Here is a 23,182-nt window from a genome sequence, read left to right on the forward strand (position 1 = left end):
CCTGTTGCAGATTTTCCCTCACTTCCTGTCTGGTAAAATAGTGTCACAAGGACAGGAAGTAAGGAGGAATCTCTCTAATGGAGCCTTGGATAGGAGTAAACTGGACCCTTATTCACTCCATCACAAAGTTAAAATAATGGCTATAGATACACTTTAACGCTAAATACTGGTCACAATTTTTGATGAATTCAAGGCATTCTGTGATTGGAGGAGGTGCGGAGGAATGTCACAAACTCCCCTCCTCCAATCACACAGCTCCTTGTATTCATTGAAAGGAAAGAAAGATGTTTTCGGAGCGGATGAGCTGCATCGTGAGGAACCTGCTGTGATCTGTGTATAGTGCGGCGGGGTTATAGGTCTCATCGCTGGATCTCCAGTGCTGACTGTACTGGACCAAGGGGAATGGAAGCAAAAGTATTATATAACGCAGCAGCGGCCACACATTGCACACACTTTACACTCAAAAATCATATCCCACCAATGTATCCCTCTATATATGATGATTAATAATAACATAGACATGTCAGGTGTAAAATGCTGTGACTGTGAAATACTTACACTTGCAGAGCATTCACTTCCTGCTATGAAAGGTCAAAATGACTTCAGTTTGCCAACGCAATGCACACTGGGATTGCCTTGTCATCAGCAGAGCATTGCTGGGAAATCTCATCTGTAATCTCACAGGATCTCAGGGAAAGGCATTTTCCTACCTGAGGTGATATGCATGGTCATATGTCCTAGTCACATGTGCCAGAGTTCCAGGAGATATATTAACCTGCCCTTAGTGAACATGGCCACTGTCAGAAGCCTGGGGAAGAAAAGAGAAATAAGGTATGCAAAGAATACAAAGCCGGCAACTATCTAGAAGTATGTGTTTGTAGATTGTCATTACTAAACATTTCTAAGGCCCATTTACACCAGGGCGTTTCGGCCGCGCGGATCCACCAACATGAACGATCCCATACATTGCTATGGGGACCGTTCATGTGACCGCAAGGCTCAAGGCGACCCGAATTGCTCCCTGCGCTGTTTTTTCCACGCTGATTATTGTGATTTCCATACAGCTTTCAATGGAACCGCGCTGATCACCACGGTTTTTGGCGTTTTTAATTGCGTTTCAGTGCTGAAACGCAGTTAACTCCCAAAACCTCCCTTTTGAAATCAGCGCTTAAACCGCACTGATCCGCAAGCGCCCTGGGGTGAATGGGCTCTAAAGGTGTCTTTGTTGTCATTTTATAGATCTGGGTAACGGTCCGCTTTAATCGTCCATTATTTTTACAGTGCAAGAGGCCAACAATTATTTCAGCTTTAATGATGCTCTTCCACAATGTGTCTATGCTGGGACAACATATCCACCAAAATCTCCACAAGGACTGGCTGGAGGGATCTACAACTCTTTGTTTGCAAACAAACCCCCCCTATACAGTGTGAGGTGTTCTGGTTGGGTAGGCGGACGGTGTGATGGAGTGTTTTGTCTGCGAGTGTAGAGTGGCCTATCTCATCCAGGGTCCCTCCAGAGGATGTTAGGGGCTCTTTATGGAGCATTGGATTGATCTCCACCCTGCACTGACCCTCAGTGTACAATGTATCCATGAACAGCGGCCTTTGCTGTAAAACCACCTCCCATAATCAGCACTGCCGCTGTCTTCTTCCTGCAAATCATATTGTTGACATGTGGGCAGAGGTCCAGCTCCTGCCTCTGTGCCCACTTTGGCTGTAAGGTCTCCTAGACCTCAACATTGAGGTCACATTTATGTCCCCCCCTCTCCACCTGGCCAACTACAAAAGAAATGATCCCAGGCTCTTTTTTTCTGATTGGCCAGGAGGATAGATATCTTTAAGCTTTACGTTCTACGAGACCTACAGTGGGGAGTGGAGCCCGGAGTGGGCTGGAAGTTCTGCGGGAGCTTGACTGCGACCCGCATGTAAACAAGATGATTTGCAGGGAGAAGAAAGTGCTGATTATGGGGGACAGCAAAGGCCACTGTATGACTTGATGAAGTGTAGTGGGATTATTGTGCCTGGAGTTGGGCTTTAAAGGAGAAGTATTTGGAGAGCAAAATATATTCTTCCCAATACTTAGGGCTGATGTGGGACACTGCTGCTGTTTGACCCTGAGAGCAATCATGGCTAAAGGTGCCCATACACTGCACGATTATTGTACGATAATCGTATGCGATCGGTTTTTCGTACGATAATCGAGCAGTGTGAACGGAGACGTGCGACCGTTTCTACTGTACAGTCGCACGTCTTCTGTCGAACCAGCATGTTCGAAAACCAGCCGGGAATCGTACGATTTTCGGCTGGTTTGAACGGTGCTCGGAAGACAAATGCTGAACGGGCCGGTGTGCGCACGCGCACACTGCCCGTTCAGCATTGCGGTCATCGGAAGCCCGCCCCTCAGGGTGGCGGGTTTGCGATGATCGAGAGTGCGATCTGCCTGTCCAAGATAGGCAGATCGTACGTTTTTTTAATCCCTTTACAACCATCGCAAGACTAAGGTCTTGCGATGGTTGTACAGTGTATGGCCTCCTTTATGGTCTGTTCCTTGTAAGGAGTGGTGACTCTGTCCCCTCTGTGTTCAACCCGAGCTCACTGAAGGGACAGACGGGAGGGGGCGGGCATGGCTAACTCTGTATCTAGAGAGGCAGAGCCAGCTGTCAATCAGGCAGCCAGGTGGATCCTGGAAATATCGTTGGGATCCTTCCCGGCTCAGCTCTGTGCTGTCAGCTGATAGTGGGCCGGAGCTGACTTTGTGCCACAGGAGGACATTAGTACATTTGCTCCTGTGACCCAAAAGATATGTATTGGGAAAATAAAATATAGGTTTGACTTTACTTCTCTTTTAGTGATGGTATTTTTGTTCTGTTTGGTTTTCTTGGCATACTCTGATTGGCTATCCTGTCATTATACACAGGTGTGCACAATTCCAATGACTCCAGACATGCAGCTCCAGGCAGGGGGCAGGTGTTTTTTTTTCTTTCTACATTTAGCCCTGCTGTGGGCAAGCTGGGCTAAATGTAGAGCAGGGAAGCCGTTGCTCATTTTGTATAAGTGATCTGGGAGGCTGTATAGCCACCCTGATCACTTGTAGCAGCCTGCTTGTTCCCCCACCTCCCCGCCGTGGTTTTCTGGGGGACTTAACACCACAGTAAATGACTTCAGGATGGAGAGCGGAGAGCAGACCAGAGAATGGCCATTCCACAATCTGCTCTGTGTGATCAGTAAGACAGGAATGCTGTACTCGCAGTGTTTCCTGTCTCAGCTGTCACAAGTCGAGCTGTATAGGAGATTGAGCGCAATGCTGTGCTTGATCTTCTGAATTGGAGGGCAGGTTCCATAAAGAGAACCTGTCACCTCCAAACATTATCACATAGGGGCCTGTTGGCCCCTGCCTGATAGCAATAACATTAAGCGCTAAAGTAAAAAATAGTAAAAGAAATAAAAATTATTAGCACTCATTGAAAATTGCTTCTTAGCTCGGTTAAATATGGTTTTGTTTAAAATAATTTTTTTGTATCATGACAAGTAGATTGAGCCACGCTGTATCTGTATTATAACTGGATGTTTTTCATGATGCTGTACATTATATATCACGATGTATGTATGTAAAATGACACTTTACAGTGTGTGTCATTCTCTGTGTTGTATGTAGAGCTCTCAATCTGTAACTTTACATTGTGTGACATAGAAAGTGTAGTGTCTCTGTATTATGGTGCTGTATAGCCCATTATACTGTCTTGTAAAATGGTCCTGTACGTTGTAGAAATCACTCTGTATCTATCATGTCAACTTTAAAACTTTTTTTTTTTAGGTCAATGAATGGTCACTTAAAATTCGTAAAGAGATGCGTGTCATTGACAGGCAGATTAGAGGTAAGACAATGATTTTGTCCATAATACAAACCTGTTGCTGGTTCACTGGTCTTTCTTCCTTGGACCACGTTTGGTAGGTCCTGACCACTGCAGACCAGGAACATCCCACCAGAGCTGCAGTTTTGGGGTAGCTCTGGCCCTGTGATCTAAGTCAGAGTTGCTGATATGGCTGATCAGTTAAAGGGAGTCTGGCTCAGCATTAAGTGAAACGAATGACAAACGCACTCATCAATTCATAACCAGCTTTACAGCAAGGCACACATAGAAGGGCTTTACACAGTACAAAAAGCAAAAGTTCCCCAGCACACTCACCAGCCAGCCTGCAAAACAAATGACTGCCTAACTACTAAGGTTAAAAGCAGAGGTTTTAGTTGCACATCCTTTGCAAAATACGTGGAACCTGCACTGCCTCCTCGAGATGCGCAACTAAAACCTCTGTTTTTAACCTTAATAGTTAGGTAATGAGTTTTTTTTTTTGCTGGCTGGTGAGTGTGCTGGGAAACTTTTGCTTTTTGTACTGTATGAAGCCCTTCCATGTGCGCCTTGCTTTAAAGCTGCTTATGAATTGATGAGTGCGTTTGTCATTTGTTTCACTTGTTGGATTTGGTGTGGGGACACACTGGGGGCTTCAGCTGCCATTGTGATGTGCAGGGCTTCTGGTGTGTTCCAATGCCTTTTGAGGAGGTTGGACTACCTGTCCTTCCTTCTGGAGGGTGGCTACTTTTGTTCCCCATGGTCCCTGTGTGTGTTGTAAAGTAGTCACCGCTCCAGGCTCCCTCCCGTGATGGACTGCAATCTCATATTTAGTTTACTACAGTAAACTCCCTGTTATCTGGCATCCACGGGGATTGGTAGATTCCGGATAAATGTCGTTTCTGAGATTTGCTTGAGATTTACTATTAAAAATAGTTCTAACTAATGCCATACCCCATACTATACCATATCATAACATAACATGAACTCTCATATTAATATTGAAATGCAGTAATTATGAAGCAAATTAAGACAAATAGACACACGATCATTTCTATGATAATACATGCCGCAGATCAGCAGAACAGTGAGTACACATGGGATTTCTTTTTTATGGTTAGATGAGAGTTCTGGTTGGTTGAATACTGGATAACAGAGTTTACTGCAATTTGTCCATCACGGGAGCGAGCTTGGAGTGGTGACTACTTTTCAACACACACAGGAACCATGGGGAACAAAAGTAGTCACCCTCCAGAAGGAAGGACAGTGTCAGCACCAATTCAGAGATGATTTGAGGATCTACAGCCGAGTGATACATTAATAAGGTCCAGTATTGTTAATAGTTAAGGTACCTGAATAGATTTGTAAGATTAAACTCCTGAGTTTAGTGTCACTGTATGTACAACATTAAAGCAGAGCATGCTGGGACTAACAGACCTTTCACGGTTGCAGGCCTGCATCTTGCTCAGTCCTACTCTAATTAGTTTGCTTGCCTTTGACAATGTTATACAACGCCTCTTATAAATGACACAATTAGTCACATTGAGGTGAGCCGGTCTTGTGACCGGAGTGATGACATCATCACCTTTGTTTACACTGTAGTTATCACTCACCTTGGTACAGAGAAACCGGTTTTACTGAACTTGATGCGATGATGCAAAGATTATCTATTCATGGCACCATTCTGACACCATATTGAGAAAAGTCCAACATCTACTAAAATGTCAATCTGCACAAAGGTTACCTAGAATGATTTCATAAATCCTGCAGACTGTTTGTTTCCTGTGGAAAATGTCAAATGAATGTAACGTAGCCGAAAAAGTGCCCTAGATGACAAGAGTGTAGTGTTAGTCTTCATATCAGTCACTGTGTCCTATGGAGGGTCTTGGATCCTCGGCTAAGGCCTCCTTAGGGAGGGTGTTGACTTCTATAAGTTTAAAGCAGAACTCTGGGGAAAACATTTCTTAACCCCTGCAGTGGGTCTACCTCTGCATTGCAAGGGTTAAGTACTCATTTTTGTCTAGGTTAAAAAAAGCGCTTGTTTATAGGACAAGGAACTTTAAAATAAATGAACATTCTGCTATCCTAAAAGGATTCTGGTGTGCTGGTGACATTTCTAACTTTTGCTGATATTTGCGGCGCCATCCGCAATCACTGCGAGCACCCATTCCCCCCCCACATCGCAAGGGACTTTCTGTAAGGAGTACAGCAAGGCAAGGAAAACTATCTATTTCTCTTAGACCAGTCCCTTTCACCTTGCTTTCCCTCCGCTGCAGCGATTTGTATGTGTCTCGGTGTCCTCATATCCTATACACAGTGTGTAGAACATGATGACTCAGGGACCTTAGACCACTGCAGCGGAGGGGGAGCGAGGCTCCAAGGACTGGTCTAAGGGAAAGCAGGCTGCGAGGATCAGGTGAGTATAACTTTGTAACTTTGAACCTAGACAGAAGCGCGTATTTAACCCTTGTAGTGATGCTGCAAGGTGTCCGCCAATCAGCGCTATTGTTACCTTAAGAACTTTTTAAGCCAGATTCATTTTAAAACCCAACTCCAGATAAAACACCTTTTTTTTTTTACATTTTTTAAAGCCCACCTCCGGACAAACAAAAACAAAAAAACTACTTGTGGGGCCGGCGCTGCACTGCAAGTGTTCAGTGCTTGTTTTTGTCTAGAGGCTGGTGTAAATTAGAAGTACTTACCTGGCCGTCAGCGCTCTCCTCTTCTTCCCCTCCACTCTGGCTGGTGGAATGTCCCTCGGCGTCTTCTCATCAAATGCAGATCTGTGGAACCTGGATTAGACGTGATGACTATGGCGGTCCTTAGACTGCTGGAGCCCAGCAGAGTAGAGGCTGTGGGGACCGCTATAGCAGCCTGGAGGGAGCAAGGTATGTAAGGGCTGCTGCATGCTTGGCCAATCCCAGGATGTGCGTTCATGTATGGTTGCACACAACGTTTGCCGCGTGGCCTCAATGATTATCAGTGGGGTTACATCCACATGGCAATCGCGGAAAAAAGGTACATTTTTCAACTGGGATCGTGCACAATTGCACGGATGGAATCGCAGTGCGAAACCGTGCGAGCTGCCCGTCACGACTGGGGGGCAATTAGAAAATTCAGCAGTGGTGTGCGATTCGGTGACTGATGCCGCCCGGTCACGGATCGCCCAAGTGTGAACCTGGCCTGAATCTTCTTTACTCCAGTCCCTTAAAGGAGAACTATGGGGTCAGGGTTTTTCCCCATAGTTTTCCTTAGGGTAACGGGAGGACACAAACTAGCGTCCTCCCGTTACCCTAAGCTCAGTATACCGCGAGCTGCAGCTCGCGGCATACTGAGACGCCGCAGCCGGAGCGGATCCCGGCATCGATGTCGAGATCCGCCCAGCTGCGTGAGTTAAACCTGGCTCTGCCTATCTAGAGGCAGAGCCAGCTGTAACCACTCCCTCCCCCGTCCGATCCGCCAGTCAGCGCCGGCGGATCGGAGCGGGGAGGGGGGAATCCAGCCTCTCCCCTGTCACGGCAGAGAGCCTTGACAGGATCGAGAGGTGAGCGAACACCGGTATATGTTCACTCACCTCCCGATCTACTGAGCCGACCTGTGACAGTCTCATTGTCACAGGTCGGCTAGAACTATGAGGTGAGTGAACCTCATAGTGCACCTCATAGTTCTCCTTTTAAACCAAACAAGCATTTAACCCTTGGTGTGCAGGGGTATCCCCACTACAAGAGTAGTTTTGGTTGTTTGAATGGAGATGGGCTTTAATTTTTTTAATGAAGTGGGAAAGAGTGAGAACCTCTGCCAGGTTTTCATCTTTGTGTTCCCATTGGGGATGTTTTCTGTCCCTATTACCCCTCATGTGTCACAGGGTGACATGGTGTTACTGAGGCAGCAAGTACTGGAAAATCCTCTCAACTGTGACAGACAGCAATAAAAACCTGACAGAAGTTCTAACCCTTACTCACTGTATCCAAAATAAACATCCACATAAAGGCTTATTATAGGCTTGGGGAATTCTAAGTGAATTATATCACCCACCTAGACCTATAGAGCACTTGTTTATATGTCCCACAAGGCTGCAGTAACATTGTTAGGGCATTCTTCTTATTGCCTTAGCATTGGTCACGTGGTCTCTGCCAAAGAGGTAAGGAATGGTTCAGGCAGAGCCACTAGCTGGCTGACTGTGTTTGACCAGAGAAAAGCGTTCACAAGATAAAAATGTAACCTGTCTCTAAAACATTTTATAATGCCCGCAGAGTTGGATGAATGCTTAAAATGCTTTTGTTTTTGTTTTTGTAGCATGCTTAATGATATATGTGCTTGTGTTTTAGATATCCAGAGAGAGCAAGAGAAAGTCAAGCGCTCCATAAAGGACTCGGCAAAGAAAGGCAACAGGGAAGCATGTATTATTTTGGCCAAGGAGGTTGTGCAGTCCAAGCGGGCAGTAAATAAGCTGTATGCCTCCAAGGCCCACATGAACTCCATACTCATGAGCATGAAGAATCAGTTAGGTAAGTCCTTCTCAGGAAGGGTTAAACGGGGGGGGGGTTTACTCATTTATGGCGTATCCTTAATTATGGCTTTCTATTGTTATATAACTTACAGTGTATCTCTAGCCACTTTTTTTGCTGTCTAGTGCTTTGACTGTCCAATGAAAGAGCAGGAAGTGAGGAGAACTATCTGTTTGTGGATTTGAATAATGAGGGTTTTGGTTACAAAGGAAACTAGAAAAGAGTAGATCTGGAGTTTAAAGTGATTTTCCGCTAAGTAAGGGCTAGTTCACACCAGCCACAGTGCGGCCGGCTCACTTTGTTGTGGGGCTGGAGGGGGTGTGGCGGTGCATCTCAATGGCACCGATCAGCCGCATGAGAACGCAAGGCAAATCAATGTCGGCATTCCTGTTCGGTCAGAAAAAATGCTGCTAACACAATTTATTCTGACCGAACCTGAATGCAGACATTGATGTGCCTTGCGTTCCCATGTGGCTGATCGGTGCCATTGAGTTCAATGCACCACCACGTCCTCTCTGGCCCCACAACAAAGTGAGCCGGCCGCAATGCGATCCAGTGCGTTCGGACAGAATCGGCCCGGAACGCACTGTGGCTGGTGTGAACTAGCCCTTAATTAGCATTGATGTGCCTTGCGTTCCCGTGCAGCCGATCACATTGTGGCTGGAGGGCATGGCTACGGTGCCATTCACTTCAATGCACCGCCACGGCCCCTCCCGCCCCATAACCGCAAAGCAATCCAGTGCGTTCGGGCCAGAATGCACTGCGGCTGGTGTGAACGAGCTCTAAATCCTAGATGTTTTCTATGGAATTGATAACTCGATAATTTAATTTACTGCGATTTGATGAGCTGGCCACTTGGTTTGCAATTACACAGGCTCTTCAGATAAAGCTAATATAGAGTTTCTGCAGCACGGTCACCAAAGACCCGTGACAACAGAGATCCGAGAGCGTAACTGGCAATAGATTGGACATACCTTATACCAGGGCTGGACAAATCCCAGGAGCCAGGTCGCCAGTGCTCCTCAAAAAATACAGACAGTGCCTAACTTTGGAGGTTTTCTGTAGTTGTTAATGGAGCTGGCTCCATATTGATTGTCTACCCCCTACTTATACCTTAGGGCGCAAATGAAATCTGTAGACAGGCGCTCAGTTGCAATCCCCAAGGACAGCGCAGGAGAGGCAGACCCAGAGGCTCCTGGTGGTGAAGCCTATATGATCATATCAAGGCTGTTGACATGAACCTGACCTGGCTGCAGGTTAGATCAAAGGCTGGGAACGGTTAGCTGGGGAAGGCTCTCACTTCGGCCCTATGCTCCTCCAATGGAGCAGAATCTATAACTAAACTAACATAAACTTCAGATAATGATCCTTCGTCATAATTGAGCGCTCCCTACTATCAGTGCAAGCCTATGAGACTGATTTAAAAATTGCACACAAAGTGACCTTTGGTACAGATGGTCATCAGGTTCCTAGATCCAGAGAGAGACATTAGAACAGGGGTAGTCACACTTCCGCCCTCCAGCTGTGGGGAAACTACTAGTCTCATTATGCATCTGCCTGGAGGTCATGTCTGTGGCTGTCAGAGTATTGCAGTACAATATGGGATTTGTTGTTCTACAAACGCTGGAGGGATGCAGTTTGGGTGCTCCTGCACTAGAGGGAAAAAGATCATCAAAATACAGAACAGCAAGACATAAAAATGTTTTTAAAAAAGCATGAGGCGTTACAATAGCCTCTCTGGAGGTACTTGCTATGAGTACATCATTGTGTCCCTTTTCTTAGTGATTTTCCTGTGTTTCAGCCGTCCTCAAAGTCTCTGGAGCCCTACAAAGGAGCACAGAGGTGATGAAAGCCATGCAGAACTTGGTGAAAATCCCCGAGATCCAGGCCACCATGAGAGAACTGTCCAAGGAGATGCTGAAGGTAAGAACATCAGAAAATGAGGGACTCCATTATTCAATTGGTTGTGTATAGTATTCTTTTCATGGGTTAATTTTATATTTATTTTTTTACCACTGATGCACACAAATATCCAGTAGGAAATAGTGACTGCGGCGCAAATTAAATGAAGGTGTAAGTGCAGCCTTGGTTGTGGTTATATCGGAGCACCAGCTGCCTGTATGGGACAAACCATGATTATGCAGGAGGACCACTTTGTGTCTTGTCTCTATGCTTCCCTTTGCCATATCCACTGTACCCTCCGCTTTGTATGCTGGTTGTCCATGTTCAGTTTTATTTCCTGTACACAGCTGTTATGTCAATTATCACTAGCACCCGTTTCTTTATTTCTCCTTATGCCTACAAAGAGCTGTCAGAATGTTTACCTGATAAAATAAACACTTTTCTATTTATGAAAACAAGCAAGGATCTGTAATTAAAGGAGAACTATGGGGTCAGTTCTTTTCCCCATAGTTGTCCTCAGGGTCACTAGCGTCCTCCCGCCACCCAAAGCTCAGTTTACTGTGAGCTACAGCTGAGATATATACTGAGTATACTGAGACCGTCGCAGCTGGGACGGATACCGACATTACTGTCGAGATCCACCCAGCTGCGTGATTGACATGCCCCTCCCCCGTCCGTTCTGCCAGTCAGCGCTCGAGGATTGGAGGGGGGAATCCCTGCGGGGATTGACAGTCACGGCTCTCTGCAGGGACAGCATCGAGAAGTGAGCGAGCGACTGTATGTGTTCGCTCACTTCCCGATCTATTGAGCCGACCTGTGACAGTTTCATTGTCACACGTCGGCTCGAACTATGAGAGTGATTTTCACTCACCTCATACTTCTCCTTTTAAGGAGATTCCCAACTTTTTTCCACAAATCAACAAAATAACTTGAGTTTGTTTATTTGCGCTAACCTGAAGACAAAATGAGTACAATAAGGTGCAAAAATATATATATATATATTAACTAAAAATCAGTGCAGAATAATAATCAATATATAACTGGTGATAAACAAGAACATATGGATCGAAATTTCTATAATATTGATCAACGCAGATGATGAGAAAAATAAAACCACAGGATATTCTTTTAAATATTAATTAAACAAAACAAAGTAACTCCTGGAATGTAATTAGTAGCTTCTCATTAGCTTAGCAGAATATAATAACATAGTATGCGGATTTGACACGTGACCTCTCACAGCCAACAGATATTCACCAGCCTGGTTTTCTACTGCGCATGCACTAACTTGTTATACCGTGCACAGGACTGGCTAGTAGCCAAAAAAAAAAAATCTATTTAAGGTAAAGACAAACTTCCACTAAGTTATTTTATTTTTAAATATACATTACACACAAACCATTGACTAGAAACTGAAATCGTGTGTGTGTCCCAAGATTGAAAAAGAGAGTATTCTTACTGCAGCTAGAATTATTTCAATTCAATCTCGATACTAGCAAGGACCAAATGGTCTAGTCCCTTGGTTCTCAACTGGTGGGTCACAACCCCATGTTCAGTGGGTCACTGCATGACTGCACTGCATCACTTTTCTGGGAGAGAGGCTCATCAGCCTCCCACTATCCCCCTAGTGTTGCCAGCTTGAGGTGGGGTGGGATGGGGCTATGGACATAAGGGAGCTCCATTCATACGTGCATTGCTTACAGCTCCCTCACATAGCCTGTAGAGATGCCTGGACTGGAGTGACGTCATATTCTGACTCCCAGCACCTCTACAGGGCATGCATGGGAGCTGTACAGGCAATGCACATATGGATGGAGTTCATTCACAGCACAGCAACGCACGCTGCACCCCATGCCTACGATCCACTCCAGTTCTCGTACGATAGGGAGACTGGAATCTTAAAAAAAAACAACATTTCTTTTTTTGGGGGGAATGTGTGAGATTGTGGATGTGTGTCTGTCAGTCTTTTTGAGGGCCCATTCACACTAATACAGTGCGTTAATCACACAGTCCAGTGCGATTAACGCATCTTACCACCAATGGTACCCCAAACGCACCACCCACAGTTCAATCGTCCGCCCCAGAATGCATGCTCCGCTATGCCATGCATTCTAGTGCGGTGCGACTTGGGTCATGACTTAATGACCCAGGACAAATGTGGGTCCTGAGGTTACACAGGTTGAGAACCACTGGTCTAGTCGGATATATATGGCTAGTCAATTGCCTACTTTTTATTTAAAATTCCAATATTATTCCTTAAGTTAACCAGGGTGTCAGCAAACTACGTCAATCTTAAAGTCCTTCACTGATAACATAACAACACTATACCCAACCTAATTATTTGTACTTAAAACATAAACACACCAAACTGATAAATGCCATATTAATAATACTATTGAAATTATTGCTAATACACATTCTTTCAATAATAATTGTATCTAAGGCAACTTTTATAATGCGCTTTTTTTTAAATTGTAGTCATGAAGAAAAAAAAACATTTCTTCTATTGTCCTTTTGTTAGACAAAACATGTGATTCTAACACAGTCTAGCTCAAGGCCAGTCCTTATCTTGTAGGCTGATACTCCCCACAATTCACCACCTGGGAATGTGGCTCCATGGCTAGTCCTTATCTTGTTGTTGGCTGATACCCCCACAATTCACCACCTGGGAACATGTGGGATATGGCTCCAAGAAACATGCTGATGTTGGAGCTTTTGTCCAGAAATCATATAAGATCTGCTATAATAACAGACAGTACAAAATGGCTTCCATGATGCCCAGTTTACAATGTGTAGAATAACATGTATAGGCCTCATTGTTTTATTCTTCTAGCCTCAATAGTTCTGACAGAGCTCACATATTTCATTTAAATGTGACCTACTATGTTATTTTTTTTTCTTTTGTGACCAGAAATCCTGGAATCCTTGATGCCTGTATCAATATTGGCATAGGCCGGTTACCTTGACAACTACAAGTTAACTGACAGATGTGACAGTTTTTTTTTTTCTTTTTTTATAAATGAAAATAGAAAAAAGTTTTGATTTTGAGGTTTTTTTTTCTACTATAATAGTATGTTACCATTACAGTATTAAACAACGACACACTGCTATATTCACATTGTGATTCTCAGTGGTTACCAGCCTTACAGAGCCCCAAATAGCTGATCACGTACAGTGTACGTGAGCAGTCATTTGGGAACTCCGTGGTGGGACGTACAGTGTACGTCTCCCGTCACGAAGGGGTTAAAGTATGTCTCCAACATCAGGTTCACAAGATGACAGGGTGGCACACGAGCACACAGGGTGGTAAAAGTAATGGCACTGCCTGGGAAGAGTTTATATCATACAGTTGTAATCAGAATGATTCAACCCCCATTGCAAATCAGGTTTATTGGCAACATTTACAGACTTTCAGCTTTTTGCAATAAACAAATCACACAAAAGCAATTGAAATAGGTCAGCACAATGGATGTTTCAAATGGTTCCCCAAATTCAACTGATAATGCAACTTTTAATGACTTCTGCAGTCTCAAAATTATTCATCCCCTTTATGGCAGCCATGTTTAGTACTTGGTAAGTCACCATATTGCTGCTGCAAACAAGATGCTGAGCCAGACACCAGCTTCTGGCAGCCTTCCCGAGGAATCTTAGCCCATTCCTCCTGACAGATGGCCTCCAGTTCACTAATATTCTTGGGGATGCATGCAGCAACCTCCTTCTCCAAATCCCACCAGAGATTTTCTATGGGGTCAGTCAGGTGACTGTGATGGCCACTGTAGAATCTTCCAGGACTTCTTCTGCAACTAAGCCTTGGTGGAATTTGAGCAATGCTTGGGATTAGGGTTGCACAGATACCAAGTACAGTACTCAGTACAAGTACGAGTACATGTACCGATACTTTTGAGCTCCAAGACTACACTAGAGAAAAATTCAAAAGTTAGGAGGCAGCTGTCATTTGTAAGGAGCACACGGAGCTCCTGGGATTTGTACATCTCTGTTTTATTGTACGATTTTGTTTTTATAAATATAAATAAAGGGATGCACAGATACCAGTTTTGCGAGTACGAGTACTGATACATTTTTGTTTATCGTCATGTGACAGTTTTTCTAAAACAATACAGACTAATGGTTTCAGGACAGTGGTGGAGCGCCAGAGCCCTGTCCCAGCGGCAACCGCTGCAACCCTGGTAGTTCTCGTGAAAATGCCAAGTATCGGCACTGGTACTCAAAGTATCTGTGCATCCCTACTTGGGATCATTGTCCTGTTGGAAGGTCCAGTGACACCCAAGCTTCATCTTCCTCACAGACAACGTGACGTTTTCTCCTAGGACGTCTGCAAAACTCAGAGAGAACAACTTTTCTTTCAGAATTGAGCATGTCTTGTGCAAGCAGCAATTAAAAAATACATGAAGCTTATACTATGTAAACAAGAATATGTAAGAGATATAAAATAGGTGTTACCCCAATTGGAAATACATTTTCATTGCTTGCCTTTGATTTAAAAATCAGGACCACATGGCACCCTACTTTTCTATTAGATTTGAGTTCACCAGACAGAAAATTTCCTTGCGGAGGCTGGACACATCCCAGGGCAGTGAATCTACCTAGAAAACAGCAGCTAGTGCTTATGGTTTTCAATTCTTTTCTTCAGCTTCCAACAAATCCTCCCCCAAAATTGCCTGCTGACCCCCAGATTTTACAATATTCTCTCCTTGTTCCTCCTACTTTCTGTTATTTAACCTAGAGTATTTAGTTTAGCTGACATCGGTGTGACTTAGGCCTCATTCCCACGGACGGGCACAGATGCACAGCGTGTATGTCGGTGCAGAAACACCAGGAGGGACAGGTGCTGCGTATAGCCATGTGTAGGATGTGTCTGCACGCCGACTTGAACTGGCACATCCGTACAGGTATGGGCAGCAGACTGTCTGCTTCCAAGGACGTGCACCATACCTGTTCAGGTTGGCTTGCTTGCGTCCTATTCAGCTGAACAGGCGGCTGCAAGCAGGCTTCTGTACCGACCTGCATGCTGTATGGCTGTGCAAGTCCATGTGAATGAGGCCTTAGCATGAATGTTTCTGTATAATAATAATAGGGATTGCAGTGAGCATTGTTAATCGCTGTATTCTTCTTGCTTTAGGCGGGGATTATAGAAGAAATGCTGGAGGACACGTTTGAAGGAATGGAGGACCAGGATGAGATGGAGGAAGCAGCAGAGATGGAGATTGATAAGATCCTGTTTGAAATCACAGCAGGTAATTGCTAGTGACAATAGTACATTATATAGATGAAGATGATATCCATAGAGAGCGCCAAGCCGGTGTCATGCAGGGAAGAAGAAAAGTGTAAAAATGTAGATTACTGCAGACTGGAGTTCTGCTTTAACCCCTTCATGACTGAGGCCTTTTTTTCTGTTTTTTGCACACGTTACAATCCACATTTTAGGCCTGAAAATGACTTCAAACCCCCAAACATGATATATTTTCTGAAAGCCAAGACCCTGTAGAATAACATGTCGGCAGTTGCGAATTTTTATGTTGCACGATATTAGTGCAACTTATTATCAAACTCCAAAATTTTGTAAAAAATGCACTCAAGTGCCCCAAAACACAACAAAAAATACCAATTTTTGTTATAAAATATTAAACATGAGGTTAGAGCGAGTAAATAGATATTCAACATGCCCAGGTTAAAAATTGTGTGTGTCCGTGAAACTGCAACAGAATTTAGTACCCCAAATAGTCCATAGACGCTTTAAAATCCCCGACAGGTCCTCAGTTTAGAAATATGAATAAATATTGGCAATTATATTGGCAATTGTCATTTCAGTACGTAGGCGCACCCGACGCATGTTTACGCGAAGACGAGCATGCTCGTGGGGGATTTAAAAAAATGTGTACAATTATTTTTACATTTGTTTTATTATTATTATTTTTAAAAACTGATTGTTTTTTTTTTCCTCACTTTTATTTGCTATCACATAGGGGGGCTTACAAATGCTAGCATATTGGTGGTGACAGGTTCTCTTTCAGGTGATACTGGGGGTCCAAAAGACCCCTAGTATCACCTTTCCTCTCCAAATAAGCTATTGCAGTGCAGATCGCACTTCACTAGCTTATTGCTGGGCTGCAGGAGCCCAGCAATGACAGCTCAGGGACAGGAAGTTATGTAATCTGTGTCGCTCCCGGTCCCATAGTGCGGGGAGGAGATCGGTTAACGGGCGTTCGCCGCTCTCCTCCTCAGCTTCCCACCTACACCGGGGGGAATGACAGTTCACCGGCCCGTAGAAGCGATCTGGTGACAACTGAGCCGCCAGAATCACTTCTATTGTAAAGCTGACAGTCGGCTTTACAGATGTAAACATAGTCCCGGGGTCTAAAACCGCTGGGAGTCTGTTTTTAAGCGGGCCCGCTGTCAGTGATGTACTATGCACGTCACTGGTCGTGAAGGGGTTAAAGTGTATGTATACCGTCACAATGAACTTTTCTTATGTGGTCCTTTTTGGTTCCGCTCTAAAGATAGAAATTGCGTTGCCTGTTGGGCTTGATGAAAGATAACATATGATTTAAATATAACTCTTTTTATGTTTTTAGGTGCCCTGGGCAAAGCTCCCAGCAAAGTCACAGATGCCTTACCGGAGCCGGAGCCAGAGCTGGAGGGTGCCACCGCTGCATCTGACGAAGAGGAGGATCTGGAAGCTATGCAATCGCGACTGGCTGCCCTTCGCAGCTAATGGTGCACTGCGCGGTTTCTCCAGTACCGAGAGACTTCTTTTCCTCCTATATGTAACTTTCTTTTGTGAAAGTATTTTGGGGTAATATATCTATCTCTGGCTTATTAAAGGTGGCATAATCCTTGTGCTGACTCCTCCCCCTGGTGCCGGTGCTCACACCTTGCTTGAGAAGCATGCCGAAGGGTGAAGACGTGGACATCTTTCTGTGCCCATAATGCACTTGGCCCTCCCTCTGCTGATGGACCTTGCTCCTAAGGGGAACTAGCCAATCCAATGCTGCCTTTTACCTGCTGAGCAAGGTCAGTGGATTTGATGGACAATGGACAAAGAGAGGAGTCTGCATAAATCATAAATTTCATTTTACTCTATGGAAAAAATTATTTATTACCAACGTCTTTTTGCATTGGCTGCGTCAGTCGCAGCGTATTCTTCCTCCAACACGTGGCCTGGTTCACCGTTATAATAAACAATTGACGTACGTTTGATCCATGTAACTTACCATACAGATATTGTACTGTTTATCACTCATTCATCTGCCTAACTGTTAAGATCCATTTTCATTGACAGCGCACCTGTTAACGGCGAAGAAGCGACCACGTCGCGGTTTGGGCATTAGACCGCCAGTTAATGACATTTGCTTTCAGGTAAATATTCTTGATGCCCGCACTGGGTAAAAGGGCCAGTCCACCCAAATTAATATTCTGGTTATGGGAGGATGCTGGTGGGAAGAATTGGCCACTGGCTTCTCGGAGACTTCACCTTTCCCCAGCCGTGATTTAGGGCTCGGCTTATAGGGGAGATTTTTCTATCGTTTGCAATTGCGAGATTTAACCCTTGGCTGACAGTCGCTCAGGCAGTTGTCAACTAGCGAATAAAGGAGAACTATGAGGTGAGTGAAAATCGCTCATCCTCATAGTTGGAGCCGACCTGTGACAATGAAACTGTCACACGTCGGCTCAATAGATCGGGAAGTGAGCAAACGCATGCCGTCGCTCGCTCACTTCTCGATCATGTTCCTGTCAGTCACGGCTCCCTGCAGGAATTCCCTCATCCACTCTCCGATCCTCCAGCGCTGACTGGCGGAACAGACGGGGCGGGTACAACTGGCTCTGCCTCTACATAGGCAGAGCCAGCTGTCACTCACGCAGCTGGGTGGATCTCGACAGTATTGACGGGATCCATCCCGGCTGCAGCGGTCTCAGTATACCGCGAGCTGTGGCTAGCTATATACTGAGCTTTGGGTCACGGAAGCACGCTGGTTTATGTCCTCCCGTGAACCTTAAGAGAACTATGGGGGAAAGATTTACCCCATAGTTCTCTTTTAAATCTTGTGTGATTACCATCTTCCAGGTAGTTGAGCCCTATGATGGTCATACACGTACCAATGTTTCAAACAATTGGCCGTACAACCCAGTTTTTGTAAATCGTTCAAGTGACTGTTCGGTGCAACACAAATTATAAGATTGTGTGCATCAATCCCAGTGTTTCATTGCTAAGACTTGTTCCAAAAGTAAAACACAAATGATCTGTATGGACTTTATAGACGCTAGGGCTATATAGGGCTGTCTGATCTTGGACTACAGAATGGTGCATTGCGGTCACATGATCTAGTTCTTTAGACACCTGTTAACGGCGAAGAAGCGACCACGTCGCGGTTTGGGCATTAGACCGCCAGTTAATGACATTTGCTTTCAGGTAAATATTCTTGATGCCCGCACTGGGTAAAAGGGCCAGTCCACCCAAATTAATATTCTGGTTATGGGAGGATGCTGGTGGGAAGAATTGGCCACTGGCTTCTCGGAGACTTCACCTTTCCCCAGCCGTGATTTAGGGCTCGGCTTATAGGGGAGATTTTTCTATCGTTTGCAATTGCGAGATTTAACCCTTGGCTGACAGTCGCTCAGGCAGTTGTCAACTAGCGAATAAAGGAGAACTATGAGGTGAGTGAAAATCGCTCATCCTCATAGTTGGAGCCGACCTGTGACAATGAAACTGTCACACGTCGGCTCAATAGATCGGGAAGTGAGCAAACGCATGCCGTCGCTCGCTCACTTCTCGATCATGTTCCTGTCAGTCACGGCTCCCTGCAGGAATTCCCTCATCCACTCTCCGATCCTCCAGCGCTGACTGGCGGAACAGACGGGGCGGGTACAACTGGCTCTGCCTCTACATAGGCAGAGCCAGCTGTCACTCACGCAGCTGGGTGGATCTCGACAGTATTGACGGGATCCATCCCGGCTGCAGCGGTCTCAGTATACCGCGAGCTGTGGCTAGCTATATACTGAGCTTTGGGTCACGGAAGCACGCTGGTTTATGTCCTCCCGTGAACCTTAAGAGAACTATGGGGGAAAGATTTACCCCATAGTTCTCTTTTAAATCTTGTGTGATTACCATCTTCCAGGTAGTTGAGCCCTATGATGGTCATACACGTACCAATGTTTCAAACAATTGGCCGTACAACCCAGTTTTTGTAAATCGTTCAAGTGACTGTTCGGTGCAACACAAATTATAAGATTGTGTGCATCAATCCCAGTGTTTCATTGCTAAGACTTGTTCCAAAAGTAAAACACAAATGATCTGTATGGACTTTATAGACGCTAGGGCTATATAGGGCTGTCTGATCTTGGACTACAGAATGGTGCATTGCGGTCACATGATCTAGTTCTTTAGAGACGCACATCAATGATTTTGGCGTTAGCACCATCCAGTCCTGCCTAATCCCTCCTAGCCCAGGCTGAACCCACCCAGCACTGTCCACTTTCTCTAGAGCATGTGTTGTGTTTCTCACTATATAGAGAGAGAGTGCTAGGGATGATGGGAAGTATAGTTTTATAAGTCATTTATTTTATGTGTCGTTCACATCCTTCGATCTCAGGCAGCGCAAGCTGTAAAGTGTAGAACTCTTGTATTGAAGGTGAGCAGAATATTTATTATTATTATTATATTGATTTCTAGCACAGAATGCTGAGCTGGTATGTGTGAAATATGACGCACAGACATGGAGACCTTACTACTTCAAAATTGGTCAAAAAGCATTTGTATGGTTGGGAATAAAACTCGATAATTGCTAGCTTGGATCAGAGTATCACCATGATTGTTCTGGTATTGGTACATGTGTGGCAGGCATTATTTCGCCTCCTCCCCATCTATTCTTCCTAAGGATTGCAACCATTTTATAGCAGCTAAAGAAACACGATCAATAAACTGAGCGTGGCTTATTCATCCAGCAGATTTCAATGTGCATTTTTATCTGTGCAAATGAATCGGCTGTTGTGAGAATGGCGCAAAAAACAAATGTTCCTAATGTCATTTCTCTTCTGGCGGAATGTTCTTTAAAGGAGAACTATGAGGTGAGTGAAAATCACTCAGCCTTATAGTTCTAGCCGACCTGTGACAATGAGACTGTCACAGATCGGGAAGTGAGTGAACACATACTGTCGCTCGCTTACTTCTCGATCTATCCGTGCAGAGATCCGTGACTATCGCTCACGGCTCCCCGCAGGGATTCCCCCCTCCCCTGTGCGATCCTCCAGCGCTGACTGGCGGAACGGACGGGGGAGGGGGCGGGTACATCTGTCTCGGTCTCTAGATAGGCAGAGCCAGCTGTCAATCACACAGCTGAGTGGATCCAGACAGTAATGTCAGTATCCGTCCCAACTGCGGCGTCTCAGTATATCGCTAGCTGCAGCTCGCGGTATACCGAGCTTTGGGTGATGGGAGGACGCTAGTTTATGTCCTCCCGTTACCCTTAGGAGAACTATGGGGAAAAGCCCTGACCCCATAGTTCTCCTTTTAATAGTTCTATTTATAAATAACAGAGTGAAAGGGGAAACTACCGCATTATGGCCACTAGATGGAGCTGAGGATCTCAGGAGACAAATACAGTTGTAATCATAGTTATTTAACCCCTCATTGCAAATCAGGTTTATTGGCAAATATTACAAACTTTCAGCTGTTTGCAGTGAACAAATCAAAGAAAAGCAATTGAAATAGGTCACAACTAATGTTTCAAGTGGTTTCCCCAAATTCAACTGAAAATGCAACTTTTAATGACTTCTGTAGTCTCAAAATTATTCAACCCCCTCTTGGCACCCATCTTTAGTACTTAGTAGAGCGCCCTTTTTCTGCAAACAAGATGCATAGCCAGACACCAGCTTCTAGCAGCGTTCCTGAGGAATCTTAGCCCATTCCTCATGACAGATGGCCTCCAGTTCACTAATATTCTTGGGTTTGCGTGCTGCGACCTCCTTCTTCAAATCCCACCAGAGATTTTCTATGGAGTTCAAGTCAGGTGACTATGATGAGCTCTTTAGAATCTTCTGCAACCAAGCCTATGTGTAATTTGAGGGATGCTTGGGATCATTGTAAGGAGATACAATGTTACAATCCTAAAGACCGCTGGAGAGAACGAGCATGTCAGTGTAACCATTGTGACTATGGGGATACCAATGGTTACATTTATATGAATGCATGTACATGCCCTTTCACTGGATGAATAAGCTATGCATTTTCTTATAAATAGTAGACCCCTTATTGTATTTCTTCGAAAAGAACTTCAGTCTGTGGGATGTCTGTATTACAGCGGCTCTGTTGTCTTGCCAGCTTCAGAAGCGAATCCTGTTCTCCAATGCAGCTGATGGGGATTGCGGTCCACCAGTGCAGCACTGTTCAGTATTGTAGCCACTTACAGAAGCAACTCAGTATCTAGTTATACATCGCAGAGAATATAAGCCACCACATATCTCTGCTACAAAGTTGTTGCTGGGACATGGCTGACGGGAAGTGTGGGGTCCCTTGTGATGGCAGCTAAGGATAGGAGGTTGGGTCAAAACAATTCAACACCAGAGTGCTGGGGAGATATAAAAAGCCAACGGCTATTCCACCACAAGCATCCGCTCATAACCACCATCAATGTTGGTTGGATTGGCACTTTCATAGCCCGAACGTCCGTAACGCTGGCACAGGCTATGAAGGTGACAGAACTTTGGGTGTCATTCCTCTAATAGGCCCATAAATCCTTTACAGTGGAACCAGTCCAATCCATAAACAATTCCCCTTTATTATCCGCAATGGAGCTTGTATAGATGCACGAGGACAGTGGGGATGTCACTCCAAGAAACCAGGTAAATGTCATTTTCCCAGCTAGCCAGTGAAATAAATGATCTGATTTTTGATACGAGTTTCACATTTCTGTTTATTTCCGGGGAACCCATCAAGATAAAAATCTAGACACGGCCATTGCTGACTTGTGTTTGGAGGTCCGTACGCCCTCTTTCCTTCTCTGTTTGGTAACGCAGACACCAGGAGCGAGCATGTTCATATGAGGAGTCAGGATGCTTGATGTACACAATGATTGTGACTCAGTGAGCAGAGAAGCAAGAATAATAGGGCGGTCTTAGACCATGCACCTCCAAAAACAAGTCGGCTCCTATGTTTGTCTCCTGGAAAGTTTCCCTGAAATAAATTGACCCCCATTAGCAGCTTGGCACAGAGATGACTCTTGTTAGGAGCTGATGTATGCAAATGTATCAACACTACAGAATCAATATTTTCCTTATGTACAATTTCAAGAATCTCTATATAAAGAAAAGTAGACTTGACCCCAATGAATGGGCTTCCAGGGGTGAGCAGCAGAGCCTCATAGATGCACTGCAGGGCATGCTGGGAATTGTAGAACTGCTGTCGGATGTATTGATCAGCAGAACACCGGGAGGGGGGCATTTGTGAAACTCTTGCAGGCTGAAAAGGGCAAATCATTAAAACATCCTTATAGCGGACAGGGGTAGCCCCACTGCAAGGGTTAAGATTTGATTTGCTTTTAAGGGCAATTGTGGTTTTATTTTTAAATTAGTTTACCCCCCCCCTGAAGTCTTCCACTTGGGGTGTTATACTTACTTTCAGCCCTTATTCTAGTTACATAGTATTTGAGGTTGAATAAAGGATCTCATTCTAGGAGTACCTGTACCCCTGTCTATTACCTGTACCCCTGTCTATTACCTGTACCCCTGTCTATTACCTGTACCCCTGTATATTACGGTCCTTTAAGAAATCGTCCAAAAGTTTCTTGAACAATTCCACATTATTTGCTGAAATCACATCCTTTCCTCTGAAAATGTCGGCTTCTTACTGTGCGCCATTGCTCCATTCCTATGGGAAAGAGGCCTCAAGTTCTGTGTATGACTTTCCTATAG

The 23,182-nt window shown here is 44.8% G+C and overlaps 1 protein-coding gene across 2 annotated transcripts in view; it reads left to right on the forward strand.

Moving 5' to 3' along the window:
• The window catches only part of CHMP3 (charged multivesicular body protein 3), an 18,041-nt gene extending 626 nt beyond the window's left edge, over positions 1 to 17,415 (forward strand). Inside the window, exons 2-6 of one of the 2 annotated variants that reach the window (XM_018571460.1) lie at positions 3,815 to 3,875; positions 8,177 to 8,356; positions 10,158 to 10,279; positions 15,399 to 15,513; positions 16,852 to 17,415. In XM_018571460.1, coding sequence (XP_018426962.1) covers positions 3,815 to 3,875; positions 8,177 to 8,356; positions 10,158 to 10,279; positions 15,399 to 15,513; positions 16,852 to 16,991 — 618 coding nt within the window. In that variant the 3' untranslated portion in view covers positions 16,992 to 17,415. The remainder of the gene's footprint in view (positions 1 to 3,814; positions 3,876 to 8,176; positions 8,357 to 10,157; positions 10,280 to 15,398; positions 15,514 to 16,851) is intronic. The other variant, XM_018571461.1, reaches the window with a different exon arrangement.
• The last annotated feature ends 5,767 nt before the right edge of the window (positions 17,416 to 23,182 follow it).

The sequence above is a fragment of the Nanorana parkeri genome, unplaced genomic scaffold, assembly GCF_000935625.1.
Source record: "Nanorana parkeri isolate BGI_ZX_2015 unplaced genomic scaffold, ASM93562v1 scaffold1762, whole genome shotgun sequence".
NCBI lineage: Eukaryota > Metazoa > Chordata > Amphibia > Anura > Dicroglossidae > Nanorana > Nanorana parkeri.